The 21,446-nt window shown below is 35.0% G+C and overlaps 2 protein-coding genes across 6 annotated transcripts in view; both read right to left on the reverse strand.

The window, feature by feature from the left end:
* Positions 1-1,340: 1,340 nt before the first annotated feature.
* On the reverse strand, positions 1,341-16,619 carry rer1 (retention in endoplasmic reticulum sorting receptor 1). Of its 4 annotated transcripts, none has more exons than XM_051652470.1 (8): positions 16,555-16,619; positions 9,860-9,945; positions 9,643-9,747; positions 8,917-9,016; positions 7,413-7,491; positions 5,946-6,081; positions 2,779-2,833; positions 1,629-1,875 (listed from the first exon to the last, which is right to left on the reverse strand). In XM_051652470.1, the coding sequence occupies exons 2-8, from the start codon at positions 9,938-9,940 to the stop codon at positions 1,865-1,867; spliced, it is 567 nt and encodes a 188-aa protein (XP_051508430.1). In that variant the 5' UTR covers positions 9,941-9,945; positions 16,555-16,619; the 3' UTR covers positions 1,629-1,864. The 4 variants fall into 4 exon arrangements, with proteins under 4 accessions (XP_051508429.1, XP_051508430.1, XP_051508428.1 ...); XM_051652468.1 differs by having other exon boundaries at positions 2,705-2,833; XM_051652469.1 differs by lacking the exon at positions 16,555-16,619 and adding an exon at positions 16,069-16,133 and having other exon boundaries at positions 1,341-2,833.
* A 971-nt stretch (positions 16,620-17,590) lies between these two features.
* Positions 17,591-21,446, reverse strand: part of tp73 (tumor protein p73) — a 60,136-nt gene continuing 56,280 nt past the window's right edge. Inside the window, exon 12 of one of the 2 annotated variants that reach the window (XM_051652464.1) lies at positions 17,591-19,449. In XM_051652464.1, the coding sequence (XP_051508424.1) occupies positions 19,123-19,449 (327 nt within the window). In that variant the 3' untranslated portion in view covers positions 17,591-19,122. The remainder of the gene's footprint in view (positions 19,450-21,446) is intronic. The other variant, XM_051652465.1, reaches the window with a different exon arrangement.

Below are 21,446 nucleotides of genomic sequence, written 5' to 3' on the forward strand. Positions count from 1 at the left end.
AAAAATAAAACCTAAAAATAACTACTAGAGAACGTTCTGTATAGGTTATCTTTAGGTTGTCGCAAAAAAAAAAAAAATAAATAAAAAAAAAATTAAAATAAATAAATAAATAAATAAATAAAAATCCCTGCAATGATCTGGGAAGGTTAGTTTATGGTTATAAAAATAAAACCTAAAAATAACCACTAGAGAACGTTCTGTATAGGTTCTCTTTAGGTTGTCGCAAAAAAAAAAAAACAATTAAAAAAAAAATTTAAAATAAATAAATAAATAAAAATCCCTGCAACGATCTGGGAAGGTTAGTTTATGGTTATAAAAATAAAACCTAAAAATAACCACTAGAGAACGTTCTGTATAGGTTCTCTTTAGGTTGTCACAAAAAAAAAAATAAAAAAATAAACTCCCTGCAACGTTCTGGGAAGGTTAGTTTTTGGTTAAAAAAAAAAACAAAAAAAAAAAACAGAACCTACAGAGAACGTTATTATTTGGTTCCCAAAAAAATATCCTAACGGGAACCATATGCTAACGTTAAGGGAACGTTCTGTGTTTGCTGGTTACCTCGTGCCACTATTACAAGTGACCCAGCAACAACATTTGTTCCATTTATTTTTGTGTATAATTTCTATAAAATTCTGCTAAAATCTACTCAAACACACATTACTCCTGTAGACTTTTATGGACAAATGCAAGTGCTTGTCATAGAAATTGCGTGCAGCAATAGTTGCTAAATAGGATTGGTCAGGAATGCTTTTAGGGTGGGGCTTAGCGAAGGGTCAATTAGTGTAGCAGTGTATTTGTTACTTTGTGCAAGATCAGCCCTGAAACTAGTCATGATCACTGAATTAAGATGAAGATCAGCTGATCTAATCACCGATCGATCGGTGCACCCCTAGCATAAAGCTCTGAAATTCTGCCTCAACCATATTTTTACATGATCGCAGTTATTCTCCTTATCAATAACAAAAAATAAAATAAAAATTACTTAATCAACGATTCAATTATTTATAAGTTTTGCTGTATAATAGTAACAATGAATGATAAATGCAACAGTACATGACAAAGTGCAATATGCCTAATATACATGTAGTATGAGAATACATGAGGGAATTCACTACACATCCTCAAAATCTACACACAGGCTTTAATGGTAACATCTGTGTGTCAACTCTGCAAGCTATCTGTCAGTAAGATTTAAAAACCTTAGGCTAAGTCAGCAGTTAATTGGTCCAGAGAACTATGATTAAAGCGATGTTCTGATAGTCATAACAATGACAAATCTATTATGCAATTAATGTAGTAAAGCTGATGAAAACCTATAAAATAAAAGAGCCATGAGCAGTGAAGGGACACAGCCTTTTAATAGCATTGACTGAAAAATGTACACTTAGTTAATAAAATCATTTTTTCTCTCTTAAACAGCAGCACAAGAAAACCTAAAACATGCAATTTATTTACTCAATTCAAATGATTCAATTACTTGTTTAATAAGATTCATTTAACACAGTAAAAATAGCTTAAAAAAAAAATCAAAACATGCTAACCATTAAAAAATTATACATATATACCTGTATATATATATATATATATATATATATATATATATATATATATATATATATATATATATATATATATATATATATATATATACCCTATATATCCCCTCCAAAAAAAAAGAAAAAAAAAAAAACTGTTGCACTTTTATATGAAATAGTTTTTACTCCTCATCTCCAGTGCTTATTGAAGTTCTCTCCATTTAAAAATCTACACTAGTTGTTAGGGCCCAGCACAAAAAAATAAAATAAAAAACGAAAATAACTCTTCAACCCTCGCCATCCATTTGTAATAGTTAAAGCAATCAACTTTATGTTTCCTCTGAAAAAGAAAAAAGAGAGAAAGTGTTTATTGGGGATGCTTAAACAATAAGAACATACAGCCAATATTGTTGTATCATACCATTTTAATGGAATGCAGCATGCTGGCTTTTAAAAAAACTGATGTACAAGGTGAGGGGGTTTAGAAAAGTTTCCCTATTGAAGCATAACTTACAAACAGCATGAACGGATGTGATTAAGGTGGACAACTATGTACAAAAATTAAATACTAACAATGCTACAGCACATTTAGAGAATTACAATTGCTCATAAAAGGCAAATTCATATGAACATGTGGCAAGATGGAACTCCACCAGGTGTCTATGATCTCTAGTGTCTTACATTAGTGCGTCTGAATACTGAATCTAATGTCTGGTACTTTTATAAAATATATATATATATAAGCTCACCAAATATTTTACAGATGAATGAGCATGGTGGTCAAATGATGATTAAATATTTTCAATCCTAAACAGCTTGCTTCTAATCAAGTATAGAATTTTCATTTACACTTTAAAATTTGTTTTAGAGAAGCTAAAGATCATAAAATCCCTTGGGTTTGGGGACAAATGGGGACTACTGAGCAAAAGAAAAAAAATTCTCTAAATAATTAATTGGCCACATATTTTAATTGTTTCTGAATTGCCCACATGTGCACAGACTCTCAACAGCATTCCTCAAAAGGCCCAAACCCCAAACACTTACTAAAGGCAGCATTAATCCTCTTACATGAGCGGGTAACACTTTTGATGGAGATCAAAAGATTTTTTTTTTCTCACCCGAGAAAGAATACGAGAAAAAAAGAAAAAACCTCCACCCCCTTTACGCACCATTCTTCATCAATAACTTTAATTTCAGGAAGGGGAATTTTAACTAGCAAAGGTTTTCCCTGAGTCTTCCTTGCCTCTGTAAGTCCTCTTCCCATGTGTGAAGGGCAGGTATCTATACTTGATCATGTGCTGCAGAGGAAACACAAACAATGTCAAATTTCTGTTGCCCTCCAGCCTGAGCAAATCTATATATTCTTAAAAAAAAAAAAAAACTGCAATACATCACTGTATCTCTATTTTTGGATTATAATATAAATTACATCAATTATACATGCAGAACTCAATAAGAATGGCCCGCTGTCCACAGTATGATGGAAAATTATAAAGAAATTATCATATGCCACAATTTCCAGCTAAATTGTGTACAATTATAACAGGCATGGAGTTACTTTAGAGCCGTTTAATTTCCAGATATTATTGCAAATAAAAAATAAATAAAAAAATAATAAATTTTGTTGTCTTTTTTGGAAAGAAAATATATGCTGTTAAAAATAAAATGTAACAAAATAAATAAATAATAATGATAACAATAATATTATATATATATATATATATATATATATATATATATATATACATACACATACACACACACACACACACACGAGTGAGCAGGCAAAACACATTTCTTTTATTTCTTATGGGATTCATATTCAACTGTAGGTTATAACAGAATGGCACAATCATAAAACAAAACATGGCAACAAAGAAAAAAATGAAATGACCCCTGTTCAAAAGTCTGCATACCCTTAGTCCTTAATACAGTGTATTGCCTCCTTTAGCATCAATGACAGCGTGCAGTCTTTTGTAATAGTTGTCTATGAGGCCCCAAATTCTTGCAGGTGGTATAGCTGCCCATTCGTCTTGGCAAAATGCCTCCAGGTCATGCAAAGTCTTTGGTCGTCTTGCATGAACTGCACGTTTGAGATCTCCCCAGAGTGGCTTGATGATATTAAGGTCAGAAGACTGTGATGGCCACTCCAGAACCTTCACCTTTTTCTGCTGTAACCACTGGAGGGTTAACTTGGCCTTGTGCTTAGGGTCATTGTAGTGCTGGAAAGTCCAAGAGCGTCCCATGCGCAGCATTCATGCAGAATAATGCAAATTGTCTGCCAGTATTTTCTGATAACATGCTGCATTCATCTTGCCATCAATTTTCACAAGATTCCCCGTGCCTTTAGAGCTCACACACCCCCAAAACATCAGTGAGCCACCACCATGCTTAACAGTGGGGATGGTATTCTTTTCACTATGGGCCTTGTTGACCCCTCTCCAAACATAGCGCTTACGGTTGTGACCATAAAGCTCTATTTTGGTCTCGTCACTCCAGATTACAGTGTGCCAGAAGCTGTGAGGCGTGTCAAGGTGTTGTCGGGCATATTGTAACCGGGCTGTTTTGTGGCATTGGCGCAGTAAAGGCTTCTTTCTGGCAACTCGACCATGCAGCTCATTTTTGTTCAAGTATCGTCGTATTGTGCTCCTTGAAACAACCACACCGGCTTTTTCCAGAGCAGCCTGTATTTCTCCTGAGGTTACCTGTGGGTTATTCTTTGTATCCCGAACAATTCTTCTGGCAGTTGTGGCTGAAATCTTTCTTGGTCTACCTGACCTTGGCTTGGTATCAAGAGATCCCTGAATTTTCCACTTCTTAATAAGTGATTGAACAGTACTGACTGGCATTTACAAGGTTTTGGATATCTTTTTATATCCTTTTCCATCTTTATAAAGTTCCATTACCTTGTTACGCAGGTCTTTTGACAGTTCTTTTCTGCTCCCCATGGCTCAGTATCTAGCCTGCTCAGTGCATCCACATGAGAGCTAACAAACTCATGGACTATTTATACACAGGCACTAATTGCAATTTAAAAAGCCACAGGTGTGGGAAATTAACCTTTATTTGCCATTTAAACCTGTGTGTGTCACCTTGTGTGTCTGTAACAAGGCCAAACATTCAAGGGTATGTAAACTTTTGATCAGGGCCATTTGGGTGATTTCTGTTATCATTATGATTTAAAAAGGAGCCAAACAACTATGTGATAATAAATGGATTCATATGATAACTATCCTTAAATAAAAGTTTTTTTGCATGATCAGTCATATTTTCAAAATCAATGCCAAAATTTCACAATTTCTGCCAGGGTATGCAAACTTTTGAGCACAACTGTATATTGTATATATATAAGGATGTCCAGATACCGATACTGGTATCAGAATCAGGTCCGATACCGCACTCATACTCCACATACGAAATGTCATTCCATAAAAATTCAGCGCAAAAATTTTAATCCTGTTATGGCCTACTGTGACTATTAAACCGCAAAGGCTGTAATTTAATGAGATAAATCTATAGTTTTCATGTGCTTTAAAGTGAACACGTGGAGCCGGTGTTGTGCTGACACCAGCTGCTCATACCTTTTAGAGCTCATTGGCTCATACACGGAAAACACAATCATGAACATCACACGCTCTGTTTGTAGCAGATGACAGCGAGCAGAGTGCTTATTCATTTTACAGTACGAGGCGCATACAGACTACATATTTATTTCATTAAATAGCAGCCTTTGCGGTTTAACAATCACATTGTGTCACGTAGCAACCTGCTTTTCCGGAAGTGAGAGTCTACCATCAAAAACACACAGAAACGGAAAGGGCTTCACTCCAAAATAAAAGCTTTCGCCAAAATACAGCTCAATTTAAATGGAAAACACTACTACTTCTACTAATAAATCAATAGTAATTGTATTATATCTAAGTAATATCTCACATCTGTGATGCTCTGTTATGCAGTACTTTATTTGACAAAATAACTCCAATGTTGTATTTTGGATTATGCTGTGAGGTTCTGTATAAAATCACTTCATCTGATAAAAATAATACATTATGTTGAAAATTAATTGTTATATTTGTGTTTGATTTAAGTTAATGAATTTATGTAGACACCTTATTGATGAAAAATGTAAATAAACTGTTGATTTGGTATTTTTGAAAAAATAAAACAAAAACAAAAACAAACAAACAAACAAACAAAAAACTAAAAAGTCTAAAAGAAAGTACTGGTACTCAAAAAAATGGTATCAAGACATCTCTAATAAATATATATGCAATATATATATATACCTGTGTGTGTGTGTGTGTGTGTTATATATATATATATATATATATATATATATATATAGTGTATATTGTTGAGTCTTGGAATATATCAGAAATATCTCTAAAGAAAAAGTTTTAAATGTCAAACCTTGATCTGCCGTTTCATGGTGATGCAGAAGAGCATAATGAAATACATTACGAGGATGGGCCAGAAAACTGGCACGTTAAAGGCTTCGAAGAATGTGCAAATCATAGCGATGATGATGCCTTTCGTCGCTGAGTGCCTGAAACATAAAAACGCAATTGAATGGGATTTAAACACATTTATCTAACCCAGACATTAAGGAAACAGAAACTGGAACACGTAAAGAGTCTGCTCATAATTCACCATTAATAATTATTATTTTAAGAGAGTTTGCAAACAATTCACTATGACTATTAATATAATATTCCAGTGAGCTGGGTTCAATATAATAATATTATTCATTTAAAAAACAAAAACAATTTTCTCCCCAATTTGGAATGCCCAATTCCCAATGCACTCTAAGTCCTCGTGGTGGCATAGTGACTCACCTCAATCCGGATGGCGGAGGACAAATCTCAGTTGCCTCCGCGTCTGAGACCGTCAATCCATGCATCTTATCACATGGCTTGTTGAGCATGTTACCGTGGAGACATGGCACGTGTGGAGGCTTCACGCTATTCTCCGCGACATCCACGCACAACTCACCATGCGCCCCACGAAGAGTGAGAACCACATTATAGCGACCACGAGGAGGTTACCCCATGTGACTCTACCCTCCCTAGCAACCAGGCCAATTTGGTTGCTTAGGAGACCTGGCTGGAGTCACTCAGCACACCCTGGACTCGAACTCGTGACACCAGGGGTGGTAGTCTGCATCAATACTCGCTGAGCTACCAATGTTTTTCATTTTTAATATAAGCATTCAATATTATTTTAATAATAATAATTATTATGATTACTATTATATAGATTTTTTTTTTATTTAACATTACAATAGTATGTTTTGGTCTTTATTTCTTCACTTTCACATGTTATTGCTGGATGTTAAACCCTTGAGCCTCTATTTTTGGTAAAAGAAGGAAGATCTTAAGCCAAAAATAAAATTTCTGTGTGTAGAAATACACTTCTCATTATAAATTTGTCAAAAAGCAAAACCTCTGTCCACTGGAATGTTTGAAATTGCACAAAGTGAACCCAGCCCACTTTGCGTACTCCTCTCATTGTACAGTGCGAAATGTTCGACAAACTCGAGTGAACACTACAAGTTTGACAACATATCATGAGCCCTGTGCATGCTCTTCAGTATTAATGAGAAAAGAGTGCTGCTCATTTCATGTGAAGAACACCGTTCACGCAGATTATTAATTTACCTACTTAAATCACAATCTAAATCGCACCATCTGCAGTTTAATAATTGCACTAGTCAATATCGTGATTTTGATTTTATTTCAGTTAACTGTGCAGACCTAAACCCTCACAAAATAGCCATAATCAAAGTGCTAAACTGTTATGTTATTTCTTTATTTTTTTTTACTTTTATGAATACATCAGTGTACAATAGTTGATCTTTGTGACCATACAACAACTCACCAGAATTTAAATTCTGGCAACCTCCTGATGAAGGGCCGGAACTCTTCATTCTGTTTTGTTGGTAGTGCTGGACCCTCATCTAGTGAAGGAAAATAGCAATTACATTTAAAACACATTTTACACAAACACTGATGCTGTTATCAGTGACAATGGATATGCATATTAACAATCAAGTTGATAAGGAACAGGTTTAAATAAAGAATGTTCTGGGTTCAATACGAATTAAGCTCTATGAACTAGAGGTCGACCGATAGTGGATTTTGCAGATACCGATAACTGAAAGGCCGATAACCGATGAATCGGACGATATATATATATTTTTTTTTATGATTTATAGAATGTCTAAAAATACCTTATTCTTTCCTTACTACGACGGGCACAGACAAAGAGTCCTAAATGAATAAAATCCCAGATGCAGTGTATTGTTTAACAAAAATTCCCAAAATATCCAGAAAAAAATAATAGTTGGTGCATAACTATATGATATGGGATTTTTTAATGGCCGATATCCAGAGAGCAGGGTGGCTGATAGGTCGATACAATGCCGATATATCACACAATTTAATATAGTAAATAACAAACATAAAATTGCAACAAAAAAAAAAAAGAAAAAAAAGAAAAAAAAAAGAATAAACTCCTATTTAGCACTATATTTACTCAATTTCACACAAAACTTTAACTTTGTAAAAAAAAAAAATAATCGAAAAAAATTATATTGTATTTTAAATGGTAGACAGAAGTTTCTTCTATTCTTCTTTAGTCATCAAATTTTAGTAATTTATTTGCACATGAAGTAACTGTTAATTTATTATGAAGAAGGAAATAACAGTACACACAGTAGTCCAGTAACCATGGATGGCATGTCCACATTAGCAAACGCATTTTCTCAAAAAATACAGAATCAAACCAATTGTACATACAGTGCATAGTGAATAAGACATTTACTCATTGCGCACGTGAAGCGATTTCACTTTGAAGTTGCACTCGCGCTCGTGTGGATCCAACGCAAGCAGCAATCTCCTCACAGTATAAATGGCTTGGATTGTCACGGGCTGACCGTCATGATTTGTGAATCAGAGGAACTTTTGATCCTGATCCTGAAGTTTTGATTCTGGCTAACAGAATGCATGCTTAAGAGGAAGATATTAGATGAGCGCTTGATGGGAAGAAAACGCTGGATTTTTGTGAGGTTCGTGAATTACATCTGTTTAAACTAGATATCTGCATATTTGCTGCTTGGTATATAATACAAGTTTTCCATTTGTTCTTGAATGAATCATGTGAAAGTTATCATGTTAACCGGCTTTACATAGTCATGACAGGAGTTGCAAAATTGGATGTAACTTTGTACAGACAAGGTTAGCGAGCGATTTGATCAAACTAGTCTCATGTTAACATGTGTAACGTTTAAGTCTTTTGGCTATACTTTCAAAACAGTGTGGAACTTTCCTTTAATTCTTTTAAGTTTCTAAATGTTCCCTAAATTAAGCCATGTTGCTCCTACCTGGATCATCAAGCAACGAGGGATCCACTTTTGGTGAGAGGAAAGCAATGAAGAGATTAAGGTGGTAGATCCCAAGAGCATATGTGATTATGTACCATCCCTAAAAAACACAAATACACAACAAATGATTCTTTGCATTTCATTGATGTTTCATAATCAAAAATGCATCAGTTTATTGTTACTTGGTAACTTAACTTTAAATGCTACATCTGAACATTTCAGGGTTCATACACTATTGACTGAAAGAATTTCCTTTTCCACGGCCTTTACAGTTCTTTTTGATTCCTGGATAATGATTTGTGAAAATAATTGAAATTCAAACTGATTCGCTAATGAATTATTCAGACTAATAAGCTTTGACTGCTTCATTGAAAAAAATATATATTCAGATTCGCTCTTAAATTGGACATCACTATGGCTTCAAAGCACGTTTAACTCCACATAAAAACAATTTTTATAAATATTTAAGAGCTGCACATATACACAAAAATGAATATTGACAATTGAATTGTCCATGACTTTTCAGATTCTATTCATTTCCATGACTTCTTCAGGGCTGGAAAACACAATGCAAACAAGTCTGATCAAAAAACACAATTACACAACCAGAACAGGACTATCTGAAACATAATAAATAAAACAGTCATGGGATGCATTTTGCAGAAGCTAGAACAAGACAATGTAATGTAATTTTAAAGTATGGTAGGAAACAATGGGTGTTGTTACCTGTAGTATATATACTCTGATCATATATATGGCCGTTAAGAGAAGAGTGACCGCCCATCGCACGGCTGAAAACGGTGTTGACTTGTCCAACCATGACTGATAAACCTGCATTTGAAACAGTAGTTTGTATAAATTAGAAAAAAATTAAAATAAATCACACTTCCACATAAATGACACTTGCAATTGATAGTCAGATGGGATAAATTAAGAGCCTCACCTGCCCAAGCCGTTTAAAGAAGCTTCCGATCGCTGATGGTTTTCCATGGATGGATTCACCAGCACTATCTCCTTCTGACATTCTGTCTGTGAATTTGGAAAAACATAATGAGCTTAGTGGCACTGTGAAAGGAAAGCTTTTTAGTGTGCTATATGAAGAAACCAAAAACATGTAAAGACCAATATAGGGCTGGGCAATATGGCCAAAAATATGATATATGAATGTAAAAATAACTTGTTTGTTTACAAGTAAACCCCAGAGGGTAAGCTGCCTTAAAAGTATACTCAGTTTAGGATTTAATCCTGTGTGAGACCTCTTTTTGAGGTAATTTTGCCAATCTCATCATCTTCAGCTGATGTTTGACTCAAATGAAAGACTTTGTGATGCTCCACACTCCAGCTCAGTAGGTGGTGGTAATGCACCATAAGCGGGACTGCCAACTGCCGATAAACATCACAAGAAGAAACACTTTCTTGCCTGTGACAGGGTCGTGTTTTTTGTGTTAATTTAGAGTCCTACAGAAAACCTACACCTACCCCTAACACTAAATGTAACCCTAAATCTAACCTTAGTAACAACGAATGAGACTCTCGCGAGACTGCCGGGGAGGTTACCTTCTAGACACAGCCCTGTGACAGCGCTATGGATCATAAAAAACATCTAACTAAATAGTACATACATATATATATATATAAATAACCATAATAACCAACAAGAGTGTTGATGTCAGATTTGCTATTATGTTCAGTCGATAGCTGTATTGCCTTGTTTTCGCTGTCTTGTTCGGTACACAACGATATACAGTTGAAGTCAGAAGTTTACATACACCTTAACCAAATTCATTTAAACTTTTTCATTTTTCACAATTCTTGACATTTAATCGTAGAAAACATTTCCCATCCTAGGTCAGTTAGGATCACTACTTTATTTTAAGAATGTGAAATGTCAGAATAAGAGAGAGAATTATTTATTTCAGCTTTTCTTTCTTTCATCACATTCCCAGTGGTTCAGAAGTTTGGTCTCATTAACTACGTTTCCATCTAAAGATTTTTTGCGAAAAAAGTTTTAGCGCATCAAAATAAAGCTGATGGAAATGCAAATTATCGCCAAAATTTCACAACTGTCGACATAATATTTTTCCGTTTAACTCTAGCACATAAACGCACATAAAAATGTCGATACTTCAAATGTTGTGAAAAACTGGTTTGGAAACACTTTTTGTCGAGAAAATTGCCATTAACGCAAAAATGTAGTGTCACATGACAGAATTTACCCCAATCGTTAGCCTGTGTTAATCATGACGACAAGGTATACATCCTTGCAAGCCAATTTATTGTACGTAATTATGGATTGGTCTTAATGGCATACCTGCACAGATCCGATGCTGCAAACACATCTGCGTCATGACACTTCCAGGAGTGCCAACACAAATATCTCGTAACATACACATCGACAAGTGCACGGAGAACAAATGAATGGCCATTGTTTGTGATTAATTGCGGTAGTCTTCCTTTTATTTATTAACGTTGATTTTCCACACCATTCAAAATAAGACAGCAGTCATGGAATTAGCCCACAATACAAAAAAAAAAAAAAAAACATTTCTGTGCACAAAGATAAATAATAAATACACAATACTAGGAGAAAAGATGTGTAAATTGTGTTGTGTAAATCAGATGTTTATTGTAACTGTCATACTACTATGTTGCTTGGAACTGCATCCAAGACTTTCACCCACTGTTGCACTTGTGTATATGGTTGAGTGACAATAAAGGGATTTGATTTGATTTGATTTTGAAAAGCTTCAGTGTGCATTTTTGGAACACTAACAGCCCATTTCTTTTGAAAAAATACAGGCACAATTCCCTGTATTAAATTAGGCTAAATAAATTACCAAATGAATAAAGCATTAAATAAAATAATTACCAAACTAAAAAATTATATTTTTAGACCTATATATGCCTTTCCTTTACACAAACTTAAATTAGCCTTACCCTGTTCTGTAGACGAAAAAAGTCGGCTGAATGACATTCTCAGAATGTTCTGCACTTTTTTTCAAGACTATAAACTATCAGAACTATTTGTCCAATGCTGAGTTCACTTTCAGAAAACTAGCTTTTGAACAAAAATATTTTAAAAATATTTTAAATCTAACCCTCTTTACCTCGGATCGCATTTGCTGAGCTTCTTCAGAAAATGCAAATTCCATTATGACGCTAAAATTAATTTTAGATGACAATCAAGTTCAGTAGTCGTTAAAAGTCACTGGACAAATATGCGGGACATAATGCAGTTGTGATGGTAATGCATTAGATTTGATGATTGTTCAAAATAGCCTATTGAATATCAGGAATTTATCATGTAAACCCTGATATTACACTGCATCAGTTTTTCTTTAATAGTTGTGCACACAGCATATACACATCGATGGATGATCCTTATTCTAAGACCGAAAGTTTCCCCCACTACTTGGTGCAGGTTGCCAGCTTGAACAGGGCCATATCGATCCACTTTTGCATCAGAACCGGTGGCAACCTGCAATAGGCGCAACATCAGGACCAATATTACAGTCCTATCAGAAGGGCAACTGTTCCCTTTTGATTGCAATTCCTCATCTTCTGATTGCGTTTATTTGTGAAATTAAAATGACAGTAAGCTGGCTAATTTCAGTGAATAGTCTCAATACTCTCCCCATTTTACCAAAACTTAGGAGGAAAAAAGAATTAGGGACATCTGGGAGGCGAAAGGTACACAATTAGCGATATACACACATTTCTGTATGGAAATGGCTTAAGGGGAGATGTCTTTTGCAATAAACCAAAAACTTATGTGACAAAGTGTTTTTTTAGACATGACATCATCGTGCACACCATTTTTTATCGATAAAAGGCCATTTGAATGGAAACAGGCAGAAGACAGCAAATTTCCCAACCATTTTTTTTACGCATTTTCACTTTGTCGATAACAAAATAGCGTGAAAAGTGGATGGAAACTAGGCTATTGCCTTTAAATTGTTTAACTTGTGTCAAACGTTTTGGGTAGCCTTCCACAAGCTTCTCACAATAAGTCGCTGGAATTTTATCCCATTCCTCCAGACAGAACTGGTGTAACTGAGTCAGGTTTGTAGGCCTCCTTACTTGCACACGCTTTTTCCCACACATTTTCTATTGGATTGAGGTCAGGGCTTTGTGATGGCCACTCCAATACCTTGACTTTGTTGTCCTTAAGCCATTTTGCCACAACTTCGGAGGTATGATTGGGGTCATTGTCCATTTGGAAGACCCATTTGCAACCGAGCTTTAACTTCCTGGCTGATGTCTTGAGATGTTGCTTCAATATATCCACATAATTTTCCTCGTGATGCCATCTATTTTGTGAAGTGCACCAGTTCCTCCTGCAGCAATGCACCCCCACAACATGATGCTGCCACCCCCATGCTTCACGGTTGGGATGGTATTCTTCAGTTTGCAAGCCTCACCCTTTTTTCCTCCAAACATAACAATGGTCATTATGGCCAAACAGTTCAATTTTTGTTTCATTAGACCAGAGGACATTTCTCCAAAAAGTAAGATCATTGTGCCCATGTGCACTCGCAAACTGTATTCTGGATTTTTTTTTTTTGGCAGTTCTGGAGCAGTGGCTTCTTCCTTGCTGAGCAGCCTTTCAGGTTATGTCGATATAGGACTCGTTTTACTGTGGATATAGATACTTTACTTACAAAGGTCCTTTGCTGTTGTTCTAGGATTTATTTGCACTTTTCGCATCAAACTACATTAATCTCTAGGAGACAGAATGCATCTCCTTCCTGAGCGGAATGATGGCTGCATGGTCCCATGGTGTTTATACTTGCATACTATTGTTTGTACAGATGAACGTGGTACCTTCAGGCATTTGGAAATTGCTCCCAAGGATGAACCACTTGTGGAGGTCGAAAAAAATTTTTTTCGGAGGTCTTGTTTGATTTCTTTTGATTTTCCCATCATGTCAAGCAAAGAGGCACTGAGTTTGAAGGTAGGCCTTAAAATACATCCACAGGTACGCCTCCAATTCAGTACACCTCCTATCAGAAGCTAATTGTCTAAAGGCTTGACATCATTTTCTGGAATTTTCCAAGCTGCTTAAAGACACAGTTAACTTAATGTATGTATACTTCTGACCCACTGGCATTGTGATATAGTCAATTAAATTTGAAACAATCTGTCAGTAAACAATTGTTAGAAAAATTAATCGTGTCATGCACAAAGTAGACGTCTTAAACGACTTACCAAAACTATAGTTTGCTAAAATTAAATCTGTGGAGTGGTTAAAAAATGAGTTTTAATTACTTCAAACTAAGTGTATGTAAACTTCTGACTTCAACTGTAATATTAACCGGATAGCTAGCTACCGGCTAACGAGCATAACAGTTTCCATGACAGCATGGCTATGTAGCCGCTAGCCTGCTTATACTCCCTAACATGCTGAAATCATGACTGCGATTCAGTTAGTTAGTTGTGTGTATAACTTTGCCGATGTACTCGCGTTTTTAACGACAAGTACCTGATCCGATCGTCTTGATGTAGAACAGAGGCTAAATATCGAAAATTAATCAAAAGTTTATCATCGATATCGAAAATTATTATTTTTCCGATAAATATCGATATTGTTTTATCGCCCAGCCCTAGACCAATACATTAGCAATGTCACAGCCTACGTCAAAGTTAAAACTGGTGGCTAAAAGACCAGCGCGGACAGTAAACCAAACCTGTAATTAGCTAACCCAACAGTCCACAAAAAGTTAGCTGTACCCTTTAAATTATCCGGTTAAGCTAGATTAAACGTCGTGTTATGCTGTTGGCTGTTAAAATCGCAATGACAAAAACAGCGGGCTTCATTTTTGTCGGATTGTCAGCAGAGCTGACTGGACTGAGGAGATCATTTCCAACGTAATGTTCGCAGTGAATATTACAAGTATGTTATTAACTCATATCATTATAAAAATAGTATAACTACGAATATTTCTATATTTATGACTACTTCGCGTCGAACTTGCATTTAATCGATGATTATAACTTGCTGTGTTACTAGCAAGTGTACCAAAACCTAGCTAACTTTGAACCTGAATGCTAATTTCCATATTACCTTTTAGCAATATTTAGAGGAGCTAGCTAGCACTGGCTATCTAATCTGCGAAATCTAAAACAACAGTTTGCCGTTTTTCTGCCGCCACTTACTGCGCATGCACATTCTAAGCATCATTCATTAAAAGTGGGATGGAGGCAATGTTATGAGGAGTGAAAAATGTGTTCCTATTGGAATTTCTATCATAATTTGGAAACAACCTTAAAGGATTCTAATGGGAAGACATACAAATAAGGTCAAATGGGATCCTATTGCACAAACTTATTTATTGGATCTGATTGGATATAGTGTAATAATCTTTACCATAATCATCTTTTCCAAATTATGGTAAAAATACCAAGTGGAACCTTGGTGCCTTGGGTTTCTTCAGTCAGCAGATCGGATGTTTATAGACAGCAAATGACATTTCACAGGCGGGGTCATCAGTGACAGAGTGGCAATACAAAAATTGTCCTTGTTAAGTGTTCATTCATTTTATGTGCAATTACATTTTAGTACATAGTCTTAAAGGTAATGCCTTTAATTTAAACGGTTACTGGACGTTTATAACGTTTGTTGACTAAATGTTGAGGATCAATGAATATACGATTTCCAGGAACTGATTTCTTGCTCGTATAACAAGAGGAAGCCTCCGTGTGATAGTCTACGGACATAATCTGAGGCAAAGTCCAAAAAAGAACAGCGTCAATGAACAAGAGGTCACCAGATCAAACAGCCTACCTGAATATCATCTGCTTACAAAACTGCATTTAAAATGAATGAAGGTCCGGTTTGACTCAAAGTAGCTCCTCAGCCACATCATTCCCTAATATTTCAATCACAGTCGTCGCGTGAGAGAATAATCTAATGCTTCACCCGCTGTAGATACACAAACATTTAATTATATACCAATTAACTGCAGTGATCTAAGTGTGGATCCTGTAATAGCTTCAATGCTTCAGTTCCGGTAGATTAATCTAACTCAAGATATTCTCATCGAGGAACCACATCAACAAACCCCTGCCGCTTAAGTCCTCAACATTTGTTTTCATAAATGTACTAATCATGTAACTAACAGCACAAATAGTAGGCAAATAGTCAGATCTTACCAGCTAAATTTGTTAGTTAGCTTCGGTTTCTTAGCCGTAGCCAAGAGATTCCTTTAAGGTGCAATGCACTCTGGTTAATGTAGTTTCATATCTTGGTCTTTTTAATTGTCACCAAAGACGGACGACTAGTCATTGAACTACACTTCCCATCCAACAGAACACTTTTCGGGACTGGCGGAAATACACGGGTTGTAGTTTTTACAAGTGAATGTGCGCATGTAAGTGCACCCGCGAGTCAATATAACCGAACTACAAAGACCACTACACACGCATAAAAAGTGGACAACTCACTTCCGGGGAAGTCCGAACGCTGGCGTTTGAGCAAGGGGTAAACTTTAGCACTACCTAATACATAAAGTGTACGTTTATAATCGTCATGGCACTAAAGGGGTAAAAAAGAAAGAAGTACAAGCATTCATACTCGAGGCGAGTAGTTCAGAGATAGCAAAATGAGATGTGAGGTGACGGGAAATGTGTTTCTCTCACCCGGTTGAGCCGCTGTGTCACTCTCTGCTGCCTCTCCGCGCTCCCGCTGCTGCTCTGTGTGAACACGTCAGTCAGTACTGGCTGTAACCATAGACAGACCTGATCAATCGAGCGCAGACAACATCCAACCGCTCCCATGTCTAAATCGAAAAATAATTGCTATGTTCACCAATGCGTCTTTATTACATTTGATTTGTGATAAACCTATGGCGAATAACTCAGATCCATAAACAGAACTTGAATTACTTTTTCAGCAATGTCCCTGCGTCTGCATAGCAAAAGGAAAGCTTTGCGTTCCAGTATATTTCTTATGATCAGTCTTATTAATCTTCACTGTCAACAGTAGAACAAAGATCACAATGTATATTAAAAGAAAAAAGTATATTAAATAAATAAGTATAATCATTATTATATAACAAGTGTAATATAATTTTAATAAATAAAAATACTACTACTACTACTTATTATTATAAATCATAAATATTAATAATTAAATTATTTCAAACATTTATGAATCAAAAGAAAGAAAATGTGTCTTTCCCCTCATTTTAACCATTTGAGTTCAAGAACTGTTAACGTTTATAGCTTTACGTGGATTTTAATCATAATAGTAATAATACAAGGTATTATAATAGTAATATTATAATAAATAATATTAATAATGAAATTAATTCAGTCATGTATTCGTTAAAAGAAAGACAATGTGCCCCCCAAATAGTCTTTCCCTTCATTTAACCATCTGAGTTCAATAACTGTTAATGTTCATGGGTTTTAATAATAATAATAATAATAATAATAATTTATTTTTAATTATAATGAAAATAATAATAATAATTATTATTATTATAAATAATAAATATTAATAATGAAATTAATTCAGACATTTATTAAGTTTGCTCCAATATCATTTCATAGAAAACTTCATACTGACAACACATATTTCATGTAATGACTGAAAGCAGGCAGAGACCAAACAATGGACAAACATGTTCATAAACATTACTCTTTTTTATTATTATTATTTTTTTTTTGCACATTTAGTATTTATTTTAAAAAGAAATCAGTTTACATAATTCAAACATGGTGATAAAAAAAAGAAACAGTATTACAGCTCTTTAAAGAAAACACAAGATATTAACTCTTAAAACATTTCTAAAATCTGTAGTTGTCAAAATGACATTTCATGACATAATACTGACTGACTGTGAATATAACATTGTTTACAATATCCTAAAGCCATAAAGTGCTTTGATATACAGTATATGCTGATATTTAATCATAACTGCCAAGTGTAAAAAACATTACATATACACCCGGGACCCTTTTAAACGCATCCAATTAGAAAAGTGTCGTGTTGTTATCTCATGAACAACTAGGTATTGGAAGGTTAACACTAGTTATTTACAAATGCATTTGCTTGTTAAATATAGCAAATGTACCTTTGATTACACAATCCACCATATTATTAATGTTCAACACTGAGGATGACCTTAAATTCAGCTTTATAAAGAGAATTTATGATATTGTAAAAATTACCATTGTTTCTCACCTAAACAAAACACTCAGGAAAATGAGTTTTGTTGGATTCATCTCATAATAATTGGGTGAGTCAGCTATTTGTGTTCCTTTGTTGTTTTGTTTTCTGAGTAGTGGTAGGGAAGCGATGTTATAGTAAAGCATTGGCCCTGAAAGAATGTAAGTAAGATAATGTTCTTATGTCTTTGTAAAAACATATTAATACCTTGGCTTTTGTAAAATGAGACAAAATTTATATATCATAAAAATCAAAACAAGACAAAAAAGACATTATAATGGTAGAGCATGATAAACAAAACCTTGTCCTGCAGGGTTAATACCACAAAATGGGGGAACTTTAAATGTCTGATTGTAAAGGCATTTAAAACTACCCTTTTGATTTGTCTCAGTGTCTCTCAACAACATAACTGTTAATACAAGAATTCAAAAAAGATAAAAAAATAAAATAAAAAAAAATGTTCCAATGTAAAGCACCAATTAAAAAACAGTAAAGAATTACAAATGAATTGTGCCACATTAAAAAATTATAATTATAAAGAAAGCAAGACTTTTATTATTTACACCAAGCCAAAAATAAATAAGGAAATGTTCTTTAATCATTCACTGGTCTTAACCATTTATAACTACAATATGATGTCCCTAAATCCTAGAAATATCATTTATTGCTAATTAATTAACATATTAACATAAGGCCACATATGATTATCAAAATGATTTAAACCCTTAGTGATTAGCAGCACAATGAAGCACTACTAATTCCAAAAGGATTATGTGGAAGTTGTTTTGCAGGATTCATTTAGCCTACTTTTACTTTTCAAATAAGGTTGTCCCCAAATATGGAAGTGCTTCTATGAGGATCACACACACACACACACAGACACACACAGACACACACACACACACACACACACACACACACACACACACACACACACACACACACAAAGTGTTTTAAAAGCCAATAGAAATCCATACGGACGATATAGAAATGCATGAAAAACTGAAGACATCACAGGGAATTAGCTTTTCTTTTCAGTGAAGGTCACTTTCTGCAAATTCTTCCTTAATGGAGTGCTTGTGTATCCTGCAGTCTGGCATATCAAAACCAAAGTCAGACCACTCCTCTCCTCCCGTAGACCCTCCGCGGTTTGGGATGGTAATGGTGTGACGTACTCGGAAGTGCACTGCCTCCATGACGCGCTGTCGCTGCAGCTCTCCTCCGTGGCCGATGGCCATGGTGGCCATGTTACTGCTGGAGCGAATGAGCTGCTGGCCGTAATCGTGGCCCTGTTTCATGTCCTGCAAGCCCCTCCAGATCGCCAACCGGAACTGCTCAGGGATCTTCAGGGCACCAAGATCCTGAGGGACAAACAGGGAATTTTAATGCTTTGCTCTAGTTAAACTTCTCTAAATAAACGTTCAATTCTTTTTTCATTTGTGTGTGTGTGTGTGTGTGTGTGTATTTGATTGAATTCTTTTTAATGTTTAAATTGTTAAATGGGTGGATAAGTAAATGGACAGCTCTAGAGTGGGGTTAAAAAATGCTGTTGTTGAATTTTAAATTTTTTATTTAATACAATTTTTATTATTATTGTCAGTATAACAATTTGAGTGAAATGTTAAATTGAAAAATGTACATGAAATTCAGAATTTCCTAATATTCCACTTGCCCCCATTTACATGGTACAGTGCAGAATTATACCTATTTATTTTTCATTTTATGGAATATATTTACATTTAATAAGATTCTTTTATGTTTTAAATGTGTAAGAAATGTGTAGAGTAATCTTTAACTAAATTAAATGAATAAAGTCAAATATATTAAAGTTTCATTCATTTAATGTTGCTACAGATCTCTCAATTCAATTGGATGGAAATTTATGGGATCAAAATCCCGTCAAAAGTATTGCGGTCACGGATCCCAAAATAATAAGCATGAATTAAAATAATAAGTGTGAATCAGAAAATCATAAGTGCAGATAAAAAAATAATAAGCGCAAAAATAAATAAAATGCACAGATAAAAATATTTAGCACAGATAAAAAAAACCAAAAAACAAGCATGAATCAAAAATATAAACATATTTAAAATATGCTGCAAAAAACAACAACAGAAAAATTTAAACAAAGTCATCAGAATTGCAAACAAAATCATGTTTTCCTTGGTCATATTACTGTTTTTTGTGCTGTCTTACAATTTTGCTCATATTTTCATTTTTTTGTGCGCTTATGCTGTATTTTTCTTTGCTTTTGTTTCCAAGTTCTGCGCTTGGTTTTCCAAAAGTTGTGAGTAGAGTTTCGTGTAAATCAGGGGACGTTTTGCATCCCTGTTGGTCCACTAGTTCTTGATCGACAGCTCCTCCTCTAGCCAATCATTGGAAGAGGAGAGGTGACGTCACTCCAATGCAACTCCAACAGCTGCTGTTCAATATTATATTATTTGTGGTTCATAGATACGCTGCTTGTGTCTGTTTTGAGTATTTTCTGCCAGCTCTAGGAAACAATGTGTTGTCCGAGTAGGCCATTATCATAGTCCGCTAACACATGTATCGAGTCAGATGAATTTAGTTAGCAGAGTCTTTAGTTTAGGCATTATTTAAGACTTCCTTGTTTGTAGGTTACTGGCTGCATATCTAAAAAAAACAAGGCTGTGTTGGTGTGGATGTTTGATGCATGTTTTTACTAGCTGTACCCCGATGTAGTTGTAAGTTCAGAACCCAACTTGATCCGCTTTTCCATGAAATAAAATCCAGATCCCAACACCAAGGCCTATTACAATACTGATGAATATAGAACATATAACTGGATTTTTTTTTTTTTTTATTATATCAAAAATCTAAAAGGTGTGCATTAACGCTGACACCTACATGTGCACTTTGGAGCTGGTTGTATGCCTGTAAGTAATTTGCTTCAAATGTTACTGAAGTTGTGTATTCTATGTTATGGAAATGTGTGTAAATGTTTTGGATATGTATGCTCCAATGTTGCCTGTATCTTTAGAGACGGTCCCTAAATTTGCGACTATTTGTGAATAAAGAACGTCCAACATTAAGCCAACCTTATTGCATTATTTATTGACGTGGGGACGCTTGGTCACTTGTTTCTGAGTTCGCTGCAGTATCGTGGAAAAAGAAACATGTAGCCATGTCAACAATGCCAACGTAGGATCAGTACATAACGGCACATTCAGCAACATGGAAAAGCTGATCAAGTTGGGTTCTTAACTCGCGATTACATTGGTACAGCTAGTAAAAACATGCATCAAACATCCACACCAAACCAGCCTTGTTTTTTTTTTGTTTTTTTAGATATGCAGCCAATAACCTACAAACAAGGAAGTCTTAAATAATGCCTAAA

The sequence above is a fragment of the Myxocyprinus asiaticus genome, chromosome 24 (assembly GCF_019703515.2).
Source record: "Myxocyprinus asiaticus isolate MX2 ecotype Aquarium Trade chromosome 24, UBuf_Myxa_2, whole genome shotgun sequence".
Classification (NCBI taxonomy): domain Eukaryota; kingdom Metazoa; phylum Chordata; class Actinopteri; order Cypriniformes; family Catostomidae; genus Myxocyprinus; species Myxocyprinus asiaticus.

What these genes read in the sequence shown, in the direction of transcription:
- rer1 (XM_051652469.1), bottom strand. Translation starts at nt 9,940, where the DNA reads ATGTCAGAAGGAGATAGTGCTGGTGAATCCATCCATGGAAAACCATCA. An exon ending in TCTTTAAACGGCTTGGGCAG is followed by an intron (nt 9,748 to 9,859) that starts GTGAGGCTCTTA and finishes TTTCAAATGCAG; the next exon opens with GTTTATCAGTCATGGTTGGA. An exon ending in TTGCCAGAATTTAAATTCTG is followed by an intron (nt 6,082 to 7,412) that starts GTGAGTTGTTGT and finishes TTTATGTTTCAG; the next exon opens with GCACTCAGCGACGAAAGGCA.